At 41.4% G+C, this 20,676-nt stretch overlaps 1 protein-coding gene across 4 annotated transcripts in view; it reads left to right on the forward strand.

Moving 5' to 3' along the window:
• The window catches only part of LOC309869403 (uncharacterized protein), a 141,760-nt gene that overhangs the window by 83,377 nt on the left and 37,707 nt on the right, over positions 1 to 20,676 (forward strand). For 2 of the 4 annotated variants that reach the window (XR_014314157.1, XR_014314158.1), the window contains exons 3-4: positions 6,290 to 6,468; positions 19,044 to 19,185. Coding sequence is in view for 1 of the 4 variants with exons in the window: in XM_082740494.1 (XP_082596620.1) it covers positions 19,044 to 19,185 (142 nt within the window). In the remaining 3 variants the exon portion in view is untranslated. The remainder of the gene's footprint in view (positions 1 to 6,289; positions 6,469 to 19,043; positions 19,186 to 20,676) is intronic. The other 2 variants (XR_014314160.1, XM_082740494.1) reach the window with 1 other exon arrangement.

The raw sequence follows: 20,676 nt of genomic DNA on the forward strand, positions 1-20,676 counted from the left end.
TAAACATCTGCCTTTGGCTCAGGTCCCCTCTAAAAAAAAAAGGTCCATAAATGAATATGTCATGGGAATAAAAGGCACAGCATGAAGAATACAGTGAATGATATTATAAAAGTGATGTAATGAGACAGATGATAGCTCCACTTGTGGTGGGCATAGCATAACATATAAACTTGTCAAATCACTAAGTTGTACACCTGATGCTAATGTAACATTCTGTGTTAACTACACTCAATTTTTTAAAAGGATCCATAATAGCAATTTTTTTTTTTAAAGATTTTATTCATTTACTTGACAGACAGAGATCACAGGTAGGCAGAGAGGCAGGCAGAGAGAGAGGGAGAAGCAGGCTCCCTGCCGAGCAGAGAGCCCGATGTGGGGCTCGATCCCAGAACCCCGGGACCACGACCCGAGCCGAAGGCAGAGGCTGTAAACCACTGAGCCACCCAGGTGCCCCAATAGCAATTTTTTTTTTAAAAGAAAAAAGCACTTCTTTTTCAGAATGTACCACAGGGAAGGTAAAATTTTTCCTCTACCTTTTTTTTTTTTTAAGATTTATTTATTTATTTGAAAGAGAGAGAGGGAGCATGCAGCGGAGAGGGGCAGAGGAAGAGGTAGAAGAGGGGAGAATTTCAAGCAGATTTCAAGCTAAGCCAGAGCTCAGTGCTGGGCTTGATATGGGGCTTGATCTCATGACCCCAAGATCACAACCCTAGCCAAAATCAAGAGTCAGATGCCTCACCAACTACATCACCCAGGCACCTCTGTTTAACTTCCCTTTTCTTTTTCCCTTACACAAAAATCAATTTATTTCCTTTGGAAACATCTTCAGAAGTAGAGTATTGGGTAGAGGGAAACTTTTTTTAAAAATTTAAATTCAATTAATTAACATATAATTTATTATTATTTTCCGAGGTAGAGGTCAGTGATTCATCAGTCTTATACAATACCCAGTGCTCATTACATCAAGTGCCCTCTAGTTATCCCATTCCCCCACCCTTCTGCAACCCTTAGTTTATTCCTATGATTAAGAATCTCTTATGGTTTGTCCTCCTCTCTGATTTTGTCTTGTTTTATTTTTTTCTTCTCTTCCTCTATGATCTTCTGTTTTGTTTCTTATATTACACATATGAGTGAAATCATATGATGATTTTCTTCCTCTAATTGACTTATTTTGCTTAGCATAATACCCTCTAGTTCCATCCACATCAATGCAAATGGCAAAATTTTCATATTTTTGATGACTGGGTAGTATTCCATTGTGTATTTATGTGTATGTGGTGGATATATATATATATATATATATACATATATATATATATATCTCCAATCATCTGTAATTGGACATCTGGGCTCTTCTTTCCTCTGTGCTTTTAAGACAGGGACTGACATAACACAGATTTAACAAGAGAGGCACCGAGAAGCTCAGTCTGTTAAGTGTCTGCCTTCGGCTCAGGTCATGATCTCAGGATCCTGGGATCGAGCCCTGTTCAGTGGGGAGCCTGCTTCTCTTTCTCCCTCTGCCTTCCCCCACCATGCTTGCACTCTCTCTCTCTTAAATAGTCAAATCTTAAAAAAAGAGAGGGACAGAGAGAGAGAGAAAGGTAGATTTAACAGGAGAAAAGCATGTGCATAAAAGCCCTCGTGGAAAAAATATATACCCAAAGAAGTGAGGAGGCCTAAGCCCTGACATACTAGATTGAACAAAGAATAGCAATTGTGGAAAAGTAACTGAAGGAACTTATTTTAACAGCCTAGACACCCTTCTCTGGTGATTAAGAATGTTTCTTCCTCCTGGCTCAAGGAAGGCACCTTTCTTGTGGGAATTCTATCTCAAGCTTTCAGGGGGAAAAAAAGGAAAAGTCAGAGTGCCCTGCTTGGATCTGCTGTTTCCAAGTGCCTTTAATTCAGAGTAACAGATATGCCAAAGCAGCATATTTGGGGAGGCATGTCCTGAACGTTTTCAGTACCACCTATTCTGCTGGAACTATAATGTTCCCTTCCAAATTTCTTTTGTACAGTTCCAGCGTACTGTGAGTCACAGACTAATGCTCAGGCTTGGGAATCAGAGATCTGAGTTTGTATTTCAATTCCACTGCTTACAAGTTAAGTAGTTGGCCTTTCTAAGCATCCTTTTCTTTCCTGATAAAGGGGAAGGCCATAAAAACATATGCACTGCATAGAAGAGAGTCCTAGGAAGCCTGAGAAGAGAGAGAAGAGAGTTCTAGGAAGCCTGAGAAGAGAGAGAAGAGAGTTCTGGGAAGCCTGAGAAGAGAGAGAAGAGAGTCCTAGAAGCCTGAGAAGAGAGAGAAGAGAGTCCTAGAAGCCTGAGAAGAGAGAGAAGAGAGTTCTAGAAGCCTGAGAAGAGAGAGAAGAGAGTTCTAGAAGCCTGAGAAGAGAGAGAAGAGAGTTCTAGAAGCCTGAGAAGAGAGAGAAGAGAGTTCTAGAAGCCTGAGAAGAGAGAGAAGAGAGTTCTAGGAAGCCGTCATTGTTAAGGCCTGACTGCAGTGTTGGCTCTTGCCTGGTGTCTGGGAACTTGTCTGGTATTTGGGAGGGTTCCCACTGTTCCCAAAATGAGAAGCACGGTTCATTGTGCCTAAAGTGTTCATAAAACAATGAGGTTTATGCTGAACCTCTGTTTTTCTTTTGGGAGTCTGAAATTCCGGCACAGGCCAGGCAGAGAGTGCCCACATGACCAGCCCCCCAGAAAGACCCTGAGGCCTGAGCTTCCCTCACACTGCGTCTGTGTCCTCACAATTCAGTTCTGGGGGAATTAAGCACATCCTGTGCGACTGAGGACTTTTGGAAGCTTGCACCTGGTTTTCTTCACATTTACCCCATGTGTCTTTTCTCTTCACTGATTTTGCTTTGTATCCTTTTACTGTACTAAATCTGAGCCTTGGGTAAGATTGTATGATGAGTCTTATTTTCCTCCCAGTCACTGAAACAGGGTGTGTGTGGTGGGGAAGGGGTGGATTTGAGGACTTCTGTCTTTGGTCAGGCTGCTATAAGAAAACACCACAGAGTGGGTGGCTTATAAACAACAGGAATTTATTTCTCCCAGTGCTGGAGGCTGGGATATCCAGGATCAGTTTTGCTCAGGTGAAGTTGCTCTCCGGGGTGCATAGTTGGTGCCTTCTCTCTGTGTGCTCACATGGGGATATGGGTTAGGGATCTCTATTTGGGTCTCTCTTATAAGGTACTCTCCATAGGTCCTAACTAACCAATGGGCATAGTTACCAGGCACAGTTACCAAAAAAGGGAAAATTCCATACCTACCTCAAAATATCCACAAGCTCTTTTATAAAGCCTTAATTCCATTTCTGAGGGTTCCTTCATGACTTAGGCGCTTGCGAAAGGTGCCACCTGCTAATATGAGCGCCTTCAGCGGTTTTTAGGACTTCATTTTAGCAAACTACAGGAAACGACCTCTCTTCTCTTCTCTCCCCTTCTCTTTCTGTTCTTCATCGGCAAAGTCCAGGAACCACCTCAGGGGAGGGTCAGGAAGCCAATCAAGTCAGATTCTCTGTGGCACATGGGGCAAAAGGAAATGACAGGGATCCTCCAAACATTATTTTTGCTTTGATACACATCTGAATTCGTGTTGTCCATGTCAAAGTAGTCTCCCTCCTTTATTACTGATGCCCCAAGTGCTTTGGGATATTTCCTTTTGGGACTGGCTTACAAACTACTGAAATGGAAATCTGCTGCATGCATCCCTTGTGGTCCCATTGCACAGAATACAGCTCCCACCCGGCACCCCTAAGGCAGTCAGGATTTACCTCTTTAATTGTCACAGACCTCCATTGCTCTGAGCTGGGAGAATGGAGGGCTCATGGCCAGCCTCAGGCCTACTGGTGACAATCAACCATGCCCAAGGCCCCCTGGCTGTAGACATAGGTTGGCACAGGAGAAGGGTGCCAAGGAAGGAAGAAAAGAAAAAGTACAGAGAGGAGCAAAACGATAGGGGACAGAAGGAGAAGGCAAAATAGAAGAGAGGAAAGAATAAAGAAAGTAAACCCTTCTCGAAAGCAGAGGAACAGTTTATGACTCAGATTCTCCAACCTCTGAATACAGCTAAGTCTGTTCCTTTGGTTTATGGCAGGTTCCCAGCCACTTGGTGAAAGGGGCTGGGGGTGGGTGGGAGGAGGAGGTGGGAGGGTGTGAGGAGGGACTGTCCAGAGACACTGGTTTGAAGTTTTATTATTCTCTAAGAAGTTGCTCTATTGATGATTAAACTTTGCTCGCAGAAAGTGGGGCTGTGAAGCAAGCTGCTCACTCTATCAATAGAGAAATCGATGTGTCCTTTCTTTTCAAAGTGCTGAAGCCATTATCTGGGGTGTGACAGTTGACTACAATAGAATTAATTGTCATATCACAAATGGTGAGTTAGGGAATGAATGAGTGAACCAAGTGGGTGGACAGGCCTATTATTACTGAGAATACAGTTTGATTAATAGAAGGAAAGGCTGAAGAACCAAAAAAAAAAAAAAAAAAAAAAAAAAGGAAAAGAGTACTTAAAAAAACAGGGAAAAAAGTTGATGTTGAGAACTTAAAAATATGTTGTAAACAATGTGCATAATGATATAAAGAGAGAAAAAAAATTCATGCTTTGTTTCTCACCCACACTTCTAAATTTCACGGAGATGGGGGGCACCTGGGTGGCACAGTCAGTTTCAGCTCTTGGTTTTGACTCAGGTTAGATCTCAGAGTTGTGATATCAAGTCCCAAGTCAGGGGCGGAGATCAGCTGGAGTCTGCTCGAGATTGCCTCCCTGCCTCTTCCTCTGCCCCTCCCCTCCCTCCCTCCCTCCCTCTCTCTCAAAAAAAAATAAAATAAATCTTTAAAAAATAAAATAAATTTCACTGATGGAATAGGCAAAAATCCTGCCTACATGTGACTGCAGTGCATATGTGTGTGTTTGTGCACGCGTATCTGTAGCTCTAATATAAGTTTTGAAAATGAAAACATTGTGCACGTGTATAAAATCTTTTTGGAGTTTTTTTTTCATCTTTTCTTTCCCATACTAACACCCAAAAGTAAGCTGCCTAAGGAATTAATCTGAATGTTTTGGCATCTTGTATGTTGATTTTTTCAGATAGTCTTTGCTATTGAATCATAGATACTGAAGTCCCCAATAAAGATAAAGAGATTACTTATTATTTATTTATAGATGTTATAGATATTATTATTATACTCAATACTTTAATATAAGAAATTTGTTTTTGTAGAATAGTTTGAAACCAGGATTACTTGGCAAAAATAGATTTTACAAAGAAGTGGAAGTGGTAATCTAATGATAATTGAAAAGGAAATTGTTCCTGGGTGGATATAACATATGCTAGTCTTTTCAAAAATTTTTTAAATTTATTTTTTAAGATTTTATTTAATTATTTGACAGAGAGAAAGTACAAGCAGGGGGAGCAGGAGAAGCAGGCTCTGCACCCAGCAGGGAGTCTGATTTGTGGCTCCATCCCAGGACCCTGAGATCACAACCTGAGCTGAAAGCAGACACCCAACTGACCGAGCCACCCAGGCACCCCAACGCTAGTGTTTTTTAAATTAATCAATTGGATATCTTAAGAGAAATACAAAAGATTGCAAAAAGTTCATGCATACATTGAAATGTTTATTATTGGCTTTCATTTCATAAAATGAAAATTTCTAATAAACTGTGAAAAATACAATCTTAGGGACGCCTGAGTGGCTCAGTTGGTTGAGCAGCTGCCTTCGGCTCGGGTCATGATCCCAGAGTCCTGGGATCGAGTCCCACATCGGGCTCCTTGCTCAGCGGGGAGCCTGCTTCTCCCTCTGCCTCTGCCTGCCATTCTGTCTGCCTGTGCTCGCTCTCTCCCCATCTCTCTCTCTGATAAATAAATAAAATCTTAAAAAAAAAAAAATACAATCTTAATACACTTACCTTCTTTGTGCCTTTATACAGATGGTTCCCTACTTCTAATGGTTCAGCTTAATGATTTTTCAACTTTACGGTGGTGCAAAAGCAATATGCATTCAGTGGAAACCATGCTTTGAATTTTGAATTTTGATCTTTGCCTAAGCCATCAACACTCTTGATTCTATCTCATGCTGCTGGGTGGAGGCAGCGAGCCAGAACTCCCAGTCAGCTGGTAATCACCAGGATCAACAATTCCCAATTCTGTCCATATACAGCCATGGTTTTTTCACTTTCAGTACGTTATTCAGTAAATTACATGAGATACTCCACAGTTTATTATTAAAATGGCTTTATGTGAGATGATTTTTTAAAAGATTTTATTTATTTATTTGCCAGAGAGAGAGAAAGAGCACAAGCAGGGCTAGCAGCACGCAGAGGGAGGAACATGCTCCCCGCTCCTGAGCAAGGAGCCTGATGTGGGACTCAATTCCAGGACCTTGGGATCATGACCTGAGCCAAAGGCAGATGCTTGACGGACTGAGCCACCCAGATGATTTTGCCCAGTGCAGGCTAATGTAAGTGTTCTGAGCACATTTAAGGTAAGCTAGGCTAATCTATGATGTTCAATAGGTTAAGTGTATTAAATGCATTTTTGACTTGAAATATTTTCAACTTGTGATGGGTTTATTGGGACACCGAGTTTTGTCATGCTTATCTAAAGTAGATCACAATTCTGGCTGCATATTAGAATTACCTGGGGAGTTTTTATTTGTTTGTTGTTTGCTTGCTTTTTAAATCCCACTGCCCAGATAGCAGCCCAGACCCGTAAATCAAAACCTCCCAAGGATGGAGCATGGTGGTTTTAAAATATACCAAGTGATGCCAATGTTTCAGCAAAGTTGTGATCCACTCACTTAAGTAGTCCCTGATGAACCTCATTCTCATCATCACCCCTGTTAAAATCATTCCCTACTCAGCACTAAAAGGAGAGCACACAGCAAATTGTATCATTGCCACTGAGGTCCTTGTTTCACCGTTCTTCAGTCTTCAGCACCTGGCGGATGCTCAACAACGTAATGACAGGAGGAACACACAAATTCCCAACCAGCGCCATGGAACGAGGTTGCCACCATTTTAAAGATAACAGATTCCTCCAGAGCATAGAGGGGGGATGATGTGACTCATTTAGTTCCACTGCACAGCTCTGAGTCACCTGGCACTTGGCCAGTCAAAAGTTTCAGAGCCTGATGTTTCAGATTCTTATCCAATAGATATTTTTATCCTGGGAGCCTGACTGAGGATGCAGCTGACTGAATCAGCCTGGGGCTTCTCTTCGGGAAGCAGTGGGAAGCCACTTCTGCTCCTTGCTTATGTAACCATATGTCGCACAAGGCTGACCCATGCAATGTGATCCAAACATTATTTTTGTCTCCCACCATCACTTTAAACTAAATTCAGTGGAGATCAATTTCTCTTGTCCATGAATAAAGTCCTTTTTGCATCACTCTTGGTGTTTCATTGTAAGTCAGTCTCATTTCAGAACCTTAATATTTTCAGTCGCATATACTAATCAAAAATCCAAACTTGAAGTCGGGGTTAAACCATCACGCCTTCTCCAGCCATAGTGTGCTTCCCAAGATTGTAGTGGGGCATAGTGTGTGGTCCTTCTTTTCTTGCCTTTCTCCCAGTTCACCTGTGCTACCTGTGATTTCTCTCTGGCTGGGTCAAAGTAGGGCCTTCACTTGGATGAACCTGGCAGTGGTTAAAGATGGAACCCTTGAGTGGGGTTGGCAGGTGGTAGCAGTTGATTTGTTTCTCCTGTGGGAATTCTGTGGGTCCTTCAGAGGTTTCTTGTTGCTCTTGCAGCTCCCTTGATCTGGGATGATTGATCTCCATTCTTGGTGGCCACTTATGACACTTTCTTCACGCTGAGGTAAAGACATTTTCTTCACCTATACACTTTTTTCTTCAAGAGGAGGCTTTTTAGTTGAGGTCTCTGTGCCCCTCCATACAGCTCTATTGGACCAAGAAGACTCCCACATTGTTCCTCTTCCTGCCCCACCGTGGTCCTTATCAGCCCGTAATCTGGGGTTAGGCCATCTCCATGCAGCAGGACCCTCCTGGCTCCACCATTGAGGCACCTGCCTTTAGAGTCCCGGGTGAGAGTCAGATACCATTCCCAGGCCACGTGGCCTTCCTCAGGCCTGAGTGAGGGACCAGTTCTCTTTGTCTCTCGATCACAGGGAGCACTTCAAAGCTGTCCAAGAAGTTGCCTTGGAGCCTCCATCTTTAAGACCCACCCACTGTCTAGGAGGTACACTCCACTCTTTTAGGTCAATCTCTCTAGAAGCAGAGCCTGAAATGAGGATTCTTATTCAAGTGGTTTATTGAAAAAATGTTCTCATTAGAAAAGGAGTGGCAAAAACAGGATAAAGCTTGGGGAAGGGAGAAGGTAAGCAAGAATGTAATCCCAGCGGGAGACTAGTTTCAATCTGACCCCACAGGGGAAACCCTGCAGCTCAAAGTACATCACAAAGATAGTCCCACCTTGAGGCAAGGTTTATACTCTCTTGATAGTTGGGCCAAGCTTTGCTAAGATGCTTACCGTGGGGTGGCGTTCAGGTAGCAGGTGCTATCTGGCTGAGGGCAATTCTCAGGAGAAGGAGGCAGCTGGACGTTATTATGGGTGGGGAAGCGGGGTGGGCCGATTGGTCAAGGAAATTTGGAAGGCCCTTAACAACATTCGCTACACCCATCCAATTCCCTAAGGCTCAAGATATGTTCCTCCTTAATCTTATCTTGATCTCCTGGAGCAGTCTTAAATGGACTAATTGGGAAAGGGAGTGTCTGTCTCAGTCACTTTGGTATCTGATATCTATCATCTTGCTTCTTACTTGAAAGAAAGACCAGAAGAGTTCCCTTCTAACTTTCTCTGACTCTGAGGAGTGTTCAGCTATATGATACCCGTGACCACAGAGCTCACCTCCTTCTTTCTACAGAGCCCAGAATGGTGAGTGAATTCAAGACCACGTTTGGCAGCTTCCCTGGTAGCCATGATGTATTTGTTGTGCTCCACATATTCTTTCTCTCTCTATTTGCAATATGGCTGGTGAGAAAAGGGAGCCCTCTCTGTCCTTGAAATCAAATACAGTAACTAGGACAAACCCATATTAGTAAGCATATTAAGTAAACTGGACTAACAAGGCACAGAGAACAACTTTTAGAGTATCCATGACTATAAGGCTAGAACTGTTTTTTTGGAAATCTTACTGAGGCATGAGGAGCTGTAAGGAGAGTAACAGAGGAAAAACCATGATCCAGCGTGACAGGATCTCACCCAAATCACCCATATGGCTTCTTCCAGAGAAGCCATTAAATGGCTGGAGTTAATGAGGGGTGAGGAGTGATCCAGGGAGCTGAAAGAATCGGCTGGTTTCCCATGCCCGTTTCTTCCTTTTTCTTCCCTGTTACACAACAGAAAAGTCCCATAGTCAGGCATGACAGTAACCACCCAGGCTTGGGTGATGATGACAGTCTATAGTTTGCTGAGTCCCATAGCCAGCCACTTAGATCTATCTTACCCACCTGGTTGGTCCCTATAGGTAACTAGGTTTGTGGCCTCTCAGTTAACAATATTTATCCAGAGTCATACAGCAAATGACAGGTTGGGGTAGGGGCCCACGCCAAAATTGAAACTTAGTAGTCACTGACAGGAAAATTATAGAGGGACCAGGACCTATAAGGACTCCCCGCCTGGTCCAGGAGGGTTTGATGTTGAACCAAACTAAGATAAGTATTCAGCCAATCTGGCCAATCATAGTTCTGCTAAATGTAATGAAGAGACAGGTGTTAGACAGTAAACCCAACTGGTCTGCAATACCGGTTCAGAGTCTTGGCAGAGTCAGTGGCAAGCTGCTGGTTGCCATTAGAAAAATTTGGCATGAATTAGCCAGGCCCCGAGGCTGGCAGTGGGGAGTAGGATCCCAATCCCAGCTTGGGGGAATGGAGCACTGGTCAGAAAAAGGCAGATTTCAGTCCTGGAAGAAGAGCTGTCAGATCAGGAGAGATCTGAGGTCAGAATAATAATACCAGGACATTGCTAGAAGTGGGACTAAAGTTCCCGCAAAGGTTGACCTTTGGCAGAGTTACTGAACTCTGCAAGTACTTCCTTGCTGAGGTCCTAGAGGTCGGGGTGGGGGCTAGAGGGGTCAGTGAGAGCTTAGTGTGGAGGCAGGAGTGTTTCCCACCAAAACAGAGATACATTTCCCGGAGCCCCTTTGCCAGGCATCTCCCCCACATCTCTCATCCACCTGCAAACTCAACTTCACTGAGTAGAAAACCGACTTTGCCCTGAATCTTCACTACTTCATCTCATATTTCTAATACCAAAGCTGGAACAAAACAAAGGGAGAATTCTGAGAATTCTTCGGCTTGACAGCAGGTGGAAAAATGAAGCCCACAATGCTGTCAAGTACCATGTGAAACAACAATGGTACTTGGCAGCTGTTACTTTTAGTGGGCACTAAGGTTGATGAAAGAGCACAGTTGTACAAAGAGGGGAGGAAGTAAGTGACAGCTATGGAGACATCTGGTGAAAGACTTGTCCCTGCATGTACAGATACAAAGTTTTACTGCAATACATTTGAAGGTGACCTTCTTGGATAATCGTGCCTCACTATGTACGGACTTTAGTTTCCAGAGTGTTTCTTTCTGTTAAATTGTGGAATGGATAAGTTCTTTAATCTGGGCAAAAACCAAAACCCTTCAAAGGTCATCCAGTCTGAACGCATAATAATTACCTATATTTTCTGGGTCCTTGCTACTAGCCAGGTGCCACGTTAGCTGCTTTATGTCTCACTTACTTATCACAACAACCCCAGGAGGTAAGGACTATTCTGGTCTCTATTTGCATGTGAGGAAACCGGAAGCTTAGAAAAGTGAAGTGAGCTACTCACACACGCAGCACAGGTGAGAAGTAGAGCTTGATTCAAAGCAGCTTGGCCTATCTCCAGAGGAAGAAAGTGTGTAAGTCCTTCCCAGTGGTACAGGCCCTGATGTGGCCTCTTTGCTAGTTGGCCACCCAGCATCCATCCTCACAAGAATCTCACACTTATTCAGGATGACAATACTGGGGAACTTTAATCTATCAGTGTAGTTTTGCTGGCCCCAAGGAATGACTTCCCAGTGCCCATGCCCTTTGCAAGGAGACTCATAATAATAACTAAGAGGACAGCTAAGCATATAACTAACATTTGGTCAATGCTTATGTGTTAGGTACTCTTCCAAGCCCTTTACATGGATTTTGACATTTAGTTGGTTACCTAGTTATTCATTTATTACTAAATTGGTTATGTAGAATTAATATTTTTCCACGTAAACCATATCTTAAATATAGGCATATAAATACAAAATACACATATTATATATAAATACATATAAAATGCTGAAGTACCCAGCTTATCCATTAAAGCACTGTTTAATCCCTAATAACGTGAAACCGATGTGCTAGTTTGAGTCTGAGATCCCATGAGTCGACAGTCACTTGGTAAAGCAAGAATATGAAGATAGAGAATACTTGTACGCTGGACAGTTTTGAAATAAACATATTAGGGATCCTGACAGTCTCCTGTCTCTCTGTGTGTCTCAGTGTTCTCTGATCCCCCCACCCCCTGCCCCACATCCATTGTCCTCATGTGGCGCAGGTCCTGAAGTGTGATACACAACATTGATCAAACTCCTTCCAGATGCCTAACGATTCAAACCTGACTTCAGTCAAAATTTGCCTTTTCTCACTGTAGAAATCTAAGATTGCTTTTTGGAGGAATATAATGTCCAGTCAGGGCCTTGTGGGAAAGAGAGGCGGGAAAGACAGCCTAAGCCTTTGGGAGCCAGGGGACACCGTATCCTGAGATCACACGTGCACAGTGGAGGTCAGGGGTTGGGGGGGTCACTTCAGGAGTCTGGCTTCTGCCTCTCCTGCCTCCTCCCTGCTGACGGCAGAGCTTCCTTGTCCATTACGGAGTCCGAGGATCCTATCTTTCAGATGTATTTTCTACAGTAGTCTCAGTGGAGGTAGGAAATCATGGTGTTTTTTTTCATATTTACAAGCCAGTTTGTCTGATATGTAGCAAAAGTAGGAAAATCTTTAAAGCTTTAAAATTGCTGGTCACCCCAGCAATTCCACACTTATGAGTGGTTTTTCAGCAATGAGGGAAGAAACACACTAAAATGTTTGCCAAAGTAATATATTTTTTAAATATGGAAAACGGGCAACAACCTAATTTTCCCAATTAGAGGGTCACTGGAGTTTTTTTTCATTATTTCCCCAAAGTGTTATTTAGAAAAGAAATTTCTAGAAGTTATCCTTAAAGCCTGGAGGGGAAGGTGGGAAACCCCCCCCCCCCATTTCTTAAATAACATGTAACATTTTTTATGGCGTTTCTTGTTTGTTTTACAGTTAGAGTTGTGGCTTACCGAGAGCAGGTGCTGAGGCAGCCTCCTTAGGTGCAGGCAGCAAAGGAGTACATTTTCTGTAAAGGACTTATAAAAATCATACCTTGAATAATCAGTTCAAAAGATTGGTCTGCTTTTTGTTATCATGTGCTGGCTATTCTAAGCAATGTCAGTGATAAAATGTTCTTCCCCACAAAAGACATTTTGTTGGTTTAAGCTTTAAACAATTGCTGTGGTTACTATGGGGTTTAAGTAAGTAGATGTAAGCTTCGAAGTAGCATATCTTGCTCTTGCCTTTAATAAGCCTTGTATATTAGGGGCGCCTGGGTGGCTCAGTGGATTAAGCCGCTGCCTTTGGCTCGGGTCATGATCTCAGTGTCCTGGGATGGAGCTCCGCATCGGGGCTCTTTGCTCAGCAGGGAGCCTGCTTCTCTCTCTCTCTCTGCCTGACTCTCTGCCTACTTGCGATCTCTCTCTCTCTGTCAAATAAATAAATAAAATCTTTAAAAAAAAAAAAAAAGCCTTGTATATTAAATGGGGGTAATTTGGAGAACTATATAGCTTACTCAGTGGCTGCCTTTCTGTCCCCATGCCCCACCTGTTCCCTCCATCCCCATGGATTCATTCACAGACTCTTGTGAGAATATATTCTGAATTGTTCAGAATCATTTGAACTCACTTCAGGTGCATTTTTATGTCTCTATCCCCTTTGGTACTACGTATTTCATCTTTTAAGCGAGTAGACTTAAAAGAAATAATCATAGCATGGTGACTTCAAAAACAAACAAACAGAAGTTGTCTCACTTTAATTCTGATATTCTCTGTGACCACTCTGAGTTTGTTATTTGTATCTAAATTTTAAAAAGTGATCATGGGCATAAAATGCAAAGTGTGATATTTTTGTTGAGTAAGTGCAAATTTTACTTCAAGCATGAAATACTTCACTGAATTTAAAGTGGGTTTAAAAAAAAACAACAACACCTGAAACTTACTCTTCTTTTTCAATTATTGTTTGTTTTAAACCTAAGAAAAAATCAAGAAAAGAATTAACATTCCTGATTATTACATGCCTATTACTAAAAATAACTTTGTCTTATACAAGAGGGTCTTATAAACTCATCAGCTTCAAGTGTCAAATATCCTAGGTGTGTCATGGCTTGGGGGGAAAACCTACTAAGAAACCAAGTGTTACTAAGATTTCTCTGAGACCTGTGAAGATTGTTGGTGGGAAAGCAACTGGCCACTGTGTGTGTGTTAGTTTTTCCAGAAAAGAAGTCCAGGGCACATGGATATGTAATCATAAATTCCTTCCTCTTGCACAGTTTGTTCTTAATAGCTCACATGACATCCACCTACCATCATGGAAGATAGCAGTACTCCTGAGCAATTTCCAGACTTTCAAAAATAAGCACTGCTTTAGAAGCTGAGTTATTTAAGGATAGCAAAAGCACTGAGGAAAACATCTAACATCTACCATATTCATGAGCAGACAGATCTCAAAGCAACCTATTATTAGGGTAGTAATCTGGCATCCTAGAAGCAGCACAGACTTTGGAGAACACCTGGACTTTGGTCGTGCCCCTACCAAAATAATTTGCTATTAATTCATCCAAAATGTTTATGATTCTCCACTGGGGAAATGCTGGGAATACAATGATATACAAGACAGATATGGTCTTATCCCAAAGAAAGGGTACTCCCCACCCGAGGCAGGCTGTGTGTAGGGGGGAGTCAACACACAAATGGATGAAGCACTTATTTGTTCTTTTCAGTTCCAGGAAGGAAACAAATAAATGGTTCCCTATTGCTCCTAGGATAAAGAAAGAAATTCTTAATATGGTCCCCGCCATTCTCTCCAAGTGCATTTACCACTTCTCCCTGTCTCCTCCAACCACAGCCTCCTTTTAGTTCCTCAAAAGCACCAAAGCCTTCCTGTTTCAGGACCTTGACTTATATTGTCCGCCTACACCCTAATCTGCCTTCAGTTAGTTCCTAATACAACCTTGGATCTCAGGACAAATATGTTGGCAGAAAAACTTCCCTGATGTCTACCTACCTATATATCCACTCCATATCCCCCACCCCAACAATCAGTCACCAGCTCATATATTCCCCATAGCACCCTGGGCTCTTTCTTCATAACCCTAATTATTGATGTGTCTGTGTAATCATTTGGTTAACATCCATGTTCTCTCCCACCATAATCTGCTGCCACTAGACTGTAAACTTCATGGGGGCAAAAGTTTTCTGATTGCACCATTGAATTCCCAGGTCGTAGTACAAAAGATGCTTGTGGAATGAATGAATGGAGATAGGCATAGGTGAATATGCGTATGTGTGCAAACTAAAAATCCTTCCACCAGGGATGGGCCTTAAAAGAATTTTTCTATGAGGAAAGCTTGGCTGTCCAAGGAACTTCCTCATTTCTACTCTCTCTTGACTGGCCTGGCTTGTCAGGTTACTGTTGTTTTGAGTTTTTGCTTTTATAAGTACCCTCCCTCCCATTTTCTTTTACTTTCTTCTACTTCTTAAATTACATTAGCCTTACTTTTCTTTCTTTTTATGATTTGGGCTTTAGTCCCGTCTTAATTTTATAGCTTTCCATTCCAAAGCTTTCATCTCTATTTCACTCGCCCTCAGTCTTTTCGAAAATTATAAATATTTATTTTATTGTATTTTTATTAGTTAATCTTAATTTGGGATATTTTGCTCTAGTCTTATCCTGTTTGTCTCACTGCTTTCAGTTTTTTCTATATCCCACTTAAAATATGATTTTTAAATAGGTGTTATTTCTCTCATAATGTATTTTTAATTTGTTAATTTGCTTATTTTTAATAGATTAAACATCATTTGACCATGGAATCTTTCTTTCTTTTTGGAACTTTACTCCATTTGTTCTCACTTCCTTCTTTCTTTCCTTCCTCTCGCCTTCAACCCACTGCTTCCCTCAGTACCCTTTATCCCATTTCCACTTTCCTCCTTGTATTTACAGCAGCTAAAATATTGGAAGTCAGAAGAATAGAAACAGCAGAGAGAGTTTGCTTTATGAACATGGGAGGATAGCTGTCTCTTCCCTACCAGTTTTCCCTGCATTAGCCTCAGCTTTGTTAGTGATGGTTCTCCCCAGAACTCTATTACAGAAGATTTGGTGAATTCAGTTAATTCTATTAGGGGAATAAGCCTCGTTTGGTAGCTGGAATGTTTGATATAGAGAAACAGTGTTGTTTATTAATCCCTCACCATCTATCTAGTCCTTAGGTGTGGAATTTAGGGGGAGCTATGCCAGCTCCATCCCCAGAAGTTTCAACCCTGGAGGGGATTCTAGAGGAGGACGCTCTCCAGGTCTGATCCTGGTGAGGTGTTCACAGAAAATGCTGGTAGGATGTTCCAAAGTGGGGAATCTACAGCCAGTGCTTTGGTATCACCTTAAACAAGCTTGCATTCATCATTCTACCAAGGATGTTTCCCTTTCCTTCTTGCCAGGTTGAGAGGAGTATCTTCCTAGTTCTGACTAGTCTCAACTTTCTTCCTTGTCCTGAGGGCTAGTAGAAGCTAGAGAGTCTGAGCTGAGGGCAGTCTCACAAACAGAGCTTTAACTAAGGGAAGAAAACTTGTTTCTTCAGAATTAGTTTAAATTTTAAATCCTGTATCTGGTCACTGAGTGGATCCATTGAGAGGAATGGATTTCTAGGAGGTAATAGAAAACCCCCCTCACTATCTGTTCCTAGGATATGGGTCTCTTCAGCATTCTAAGAAAAGTCCTTGCACCAGGGATTTAGGCTGAGTTAGCAGGATCTTTTGTCCATCACTCCAGGGGAGAGTTAGCTGGCACTCTGAGGGAGCAGGATCCCTGAAGGACATGCTGACCATACAATCACACCCCATCCTCTCTCCTCAAATCTAACATTGGATTCCTTTGTAGGCTTCTATTCTCTTTTTCTCAGTGTGATCTGCTCCACTCCACGACGGAGAGTCTAAATCCCTTCCCCCTCAGGTTCAAGAAGAGAAGCACTCATGGTGTAGACCTTCAGGTTCTCACTTTCTGGTGATTTTTAAGAACCTTCCTTTGAAAATCCTCCTTTGACCAGTTCATCACCTAGCCCTATTCCAACACCAGTGATCTGGAACTGCAGAACCAATTGAATTTCCTCAACTTTAAAATGGGGATAAGGTCTACCCCTTAAGGGTTCTTCTAAGGACTGTATAATATATTTATACAAAGCAGCTGATGTGTATATATACCAGTGTCTGGCATATATGAGAGGTGGGTAATAAAAGTTAGCTATTTTTACTATTGGATTTATCTCCTTGTCTTTTAGAAATAGATCTGATTCATCAAATCCATAGATCTATAGTTTCTGGCACAGAAAAATGTATTCAATATAATCTAGAAATCTTTCCAGGAGGCCGATCCCTGTCTCATACTGAAAAGAATTGGTTGGGTTAGTCCTATATTTTATTTATTTATTTATTTTAAAAAGATTTTATTTATTTGACAGACAAAGATCACAAGTAGGCAGAGAGGCTGGCAGGGAGAGACGGGGAAGCAGGCTCCCTGCTAAGCAGAGAGTCCGACGCGGGGCCCGATCCCAGGACCCTGGGATCATGACCTGAGCCGAAAGCAGAGGCTTTTACACTGAGCCACCCAGGTGCCCCTATCCTACATTTTATTTTTTAAAGAATTGAGTTTTAATCCCAGTTTAAGCAAATAGGAATTACTCTTACATCCCATGGTTGAGTCTTTGCTGGTATGGTATATCCATTGACTGAGACAGTCCAAATGTTATTGTAGGACTTGAGGTCTAAAAGCAAAGGCCCTAGAGCACTTTCCATGAGAGAAGTGAGTTAATCTGTGTATGCTGGGCCCATTTATACATGAAAAATTAACCCACCAACATGATCTACTCCATTAGATACCCTCCATTTTCTTCCTCAACCTAAAATCAGATTGATCATTACAAAAATCTACAATTTTAATTTGTCAGAATTTTATTTTAACAGGGAAGGAGACATTTAGTGTTTTAGGGTTTAGATTAGATGCATACCCTATTTATTTTAGAGAACAAATCATAGGAAAGCCCATAACCACTTAAACTTGCTGTAAGTCTATAACCAGTCTAAGTCAATTTGAGCAGAGTATGCCTGGGACAAAAGTTCATTTCTAGAAGACTGAGATGGCTTTAGAATTGTAATAATTATTATTTTTTATTATTTACAGTAAACTTTATTTTCATTGGTATATCATTTGACATAATTTCAAAGTAGGTCAGTGCTCCAAGATGAGCCAAAGAACAGAGATCCTAAAGCTCATTAAGGATGTTTTTCACACTCTTCTGAGTAGGGCATGGGGTTTCAAGGCCCCCAGTATTGATACCTAACATTTACCCCTTTAGACTTCACCTGTAGATATAGAAAGAAGAGATAACATCAACATACAAGAATCAAATGGTATGAGAGTATAATAAAAAGCTCTTGGGTTATATATCACCCATCTTTTTATGGTTGTAATGATATTGACTGATTTCTTCTCTTGGAAAGTTCAATTTGTTTTGTTTTAAGTAAGATGTCAGAATATGTGAAAATGCTATACTTGTATATACAGTAAAAATAATGAAAGTCTTTAAATTCTTCATGAGTCTAAGCTGGGCCATGACTATTACTGTAGAGTCTGTTCAACATACTAATTCCAAGTTTGGTGATCATCAATAAACTGGCACCTGTGATTAAACCTGGAAGAGTAATTTGGCAGAATGTACCAAAAGTTGAACATACACATACTCTAAAACTTAGCAATTCTGCTTGTAGGTAAAAACCCAAAAAAAATGCATACATATATGCACCAAAAACATGCTCAATAATATTCACAACAACACCATCTGTAATAGCCAAAAGCTGGAAATAACCCAAATGCCTATCAGTAGTACAATGGATTAACAAATTATGGCTTATTCATAAAATTTAATGGTACCTGAGAATGAGCTCTTTACAACTACCTGGAGCAACATGGGTGAATCTCATAAGTTTACTACTGACTGAAAGAAGCCCAGCACACAAAAAAGCACATACTGGATGATTACATTTACATAAACTTCCAAAACAGGCAAGACATAATCTAATGTGAGAAATATACATAATGGTTGCCTTTGGGGGAAGAGTATTAACTAGAAGTAGCATCTAGGGCATTGATAAGATACAGTTTTTTGTCTCAGGTGCTGGTTGCATGGGTGTGTTTATTTTGTAAAAACTCAACAAGCTTGGGTACCTAGCTGGCTCAGTTCGAAGAGGGAGCAATGCTTGATCTTGGGTTGTGAGTTTGAGCCCCATGCTGGGGGCAAAACAAACACACAAAACAAAACAAACAAACAAACAACGCCCCCCACCAAACCTCCAACTCATCAAGCTGTACACTTGATTCATGAATGAACTTTCCTGTATATACGCTACACTACAATAAAACTTTACTAAGAAAAGGCAAGGGCCAATGACTTTGGTTGGGGTAAGTGGTTGTCCTTTGAGCTCAGGAATGGAGAAAAACAAAACGTATACAGACATACACACTCAAAACAAAATGTAAGATGTACACTAAACATCAGTAAAGGCTATCACTGGATAATTGGATCAAGGGTAATTTTTTTCACCCCTGTCTTCCAGACCTTTCCAGATCCTTTTTAAGGAGTCTGTATTCGTTTTGCCACAGAACCGAGAAGACCCTTAAGGCATTGGATCAAACTGCTGACAGTGAGCTCTTCCTTGTTGCAAGAAATAAGTCATCTCTTCTTCCTTATTGCAAGAAGTGTGGATTTCATTCAAACCCTCTGTTTGCCTTCCAGGACTGTTGGGTAAGACAGTTTAGAGTTAACTATATTTGGAAATACAGATATAACTATAAATATAACTGTATTTGGAAGTTGGAGAGTTACAAGAAATAAATAGATATTAACCTTCAAGGAAGGAGTATGGGAAAATCAGGAAAGGCTTCCTGATGACATTTGATCTGGGGGTCAGGAAGGAGAAGGAATTTGTGAAGCATAGTGGGAGAAGGGGGATAAAGGACAGGAGGGTCATGGTAGACAAAGGAGTTAACATGGGTAAGGCATGGAAAACAATGACATGTTTATGGACCAGAACGAGTTTGGCATCATTGGGGAAGAATGAAGGGACAGGAAACTGGAAAGGAATTGAAGCCCCCCAGCACTTGTGACTTCGTACTCATTCCATATATTGTGTTTGTAGATATAGTTGTAACAGATGCCTAGCATGGTTCCTTGCATCAGATCTGTGGAAATATATAATAGAAGTCCTAAATTTTTAAAATTGTTTTCTAAAAAAAAAAAAAATGTTTTATAGCATATTTATAGCTCACTAACAAAAATAAGTGTTTCTGCATTAGCATTTATCCTGGAAGCCCTGAAGTAATCAGCTGGAATGAAACCAGTCTTTATAGAATATTCTTGAACTTTAAATTATTTAAGTTGATGAAAATCCAAGCATGAATATAACAGGTGTTATGCCAAGTACAGAGGATTCTCAAAATCTCTTTCCCTAGAATTATAGAATAACTTGGTACCAACATCAGCATCCTCACATGAAATGAGTTTTCAAGGAGATGATATTACATTTGGGTATATCGATATTATAGAATGCCTATTATTATTATTATTATTATTATGAATAGCTGCAGACACAACGTCTGTGGCCTATTGCAGAGCAGCTCCCCAGTTTGCCAAAGAAACACTTAAAAATGCATAAATGCTCTTCATGCTAATGGAACAGACATTTTTTATCGATTTCCAAAGAGAAGGGACTGAGAGAGAGAGAGAGAGTTTCTTCTGCCATTTCCCATGGTCCCACAGCAACATAACGAAATAAGTAAAAGCAGTTTGCTCTCTGGGCAACACCAAGCCAGGAGGGAAGATTCAGAGGATATCCACTCTTTCTTCTCACTTTTAAATTACACCAGAAAAGCAGAGGCAAGGAGGTGTGCATTCAAATGCATAGCTTGTGATTGGCTGGGGGGAGGGTGTGAATTTAGCAGTACAGGCAGTGGCCATGTCCAGCTGGTGACTGCTTCCTTTAACTGACCACTGACGGCTGTGAATACAAAGGCAACCTCAAGGTACTGTGGTGCAACAGGCAGTCTCTGCCTTCAGATTTTGTTCCTGGAGAGGAAGTCACAGAATGAAACACCCTGGGGCACATTCCTTACTGCACAGAGTGCTACAAATTGAAAGGCACAACACTGTTCTTTCACTGGTTCCGACAGGAGCAGAAATGGCTGAGTGATCAGACAAAAGGCCTTGGAAAAGAAAATGGAAGGGAATTAATCTTGC

Source organism: Mustela nivalis (genome assembly GCF_964662115.1).
Source record: "Mustela nivalis genome assembly, chromosome: 7".
NCBI classification, from domain to species: domain Eukaryota; kingdom Metazoa; phylum Chordata; class Mammalia; order Carnivora; family Mustelidae; genus Mustela; species Mustela nivalis.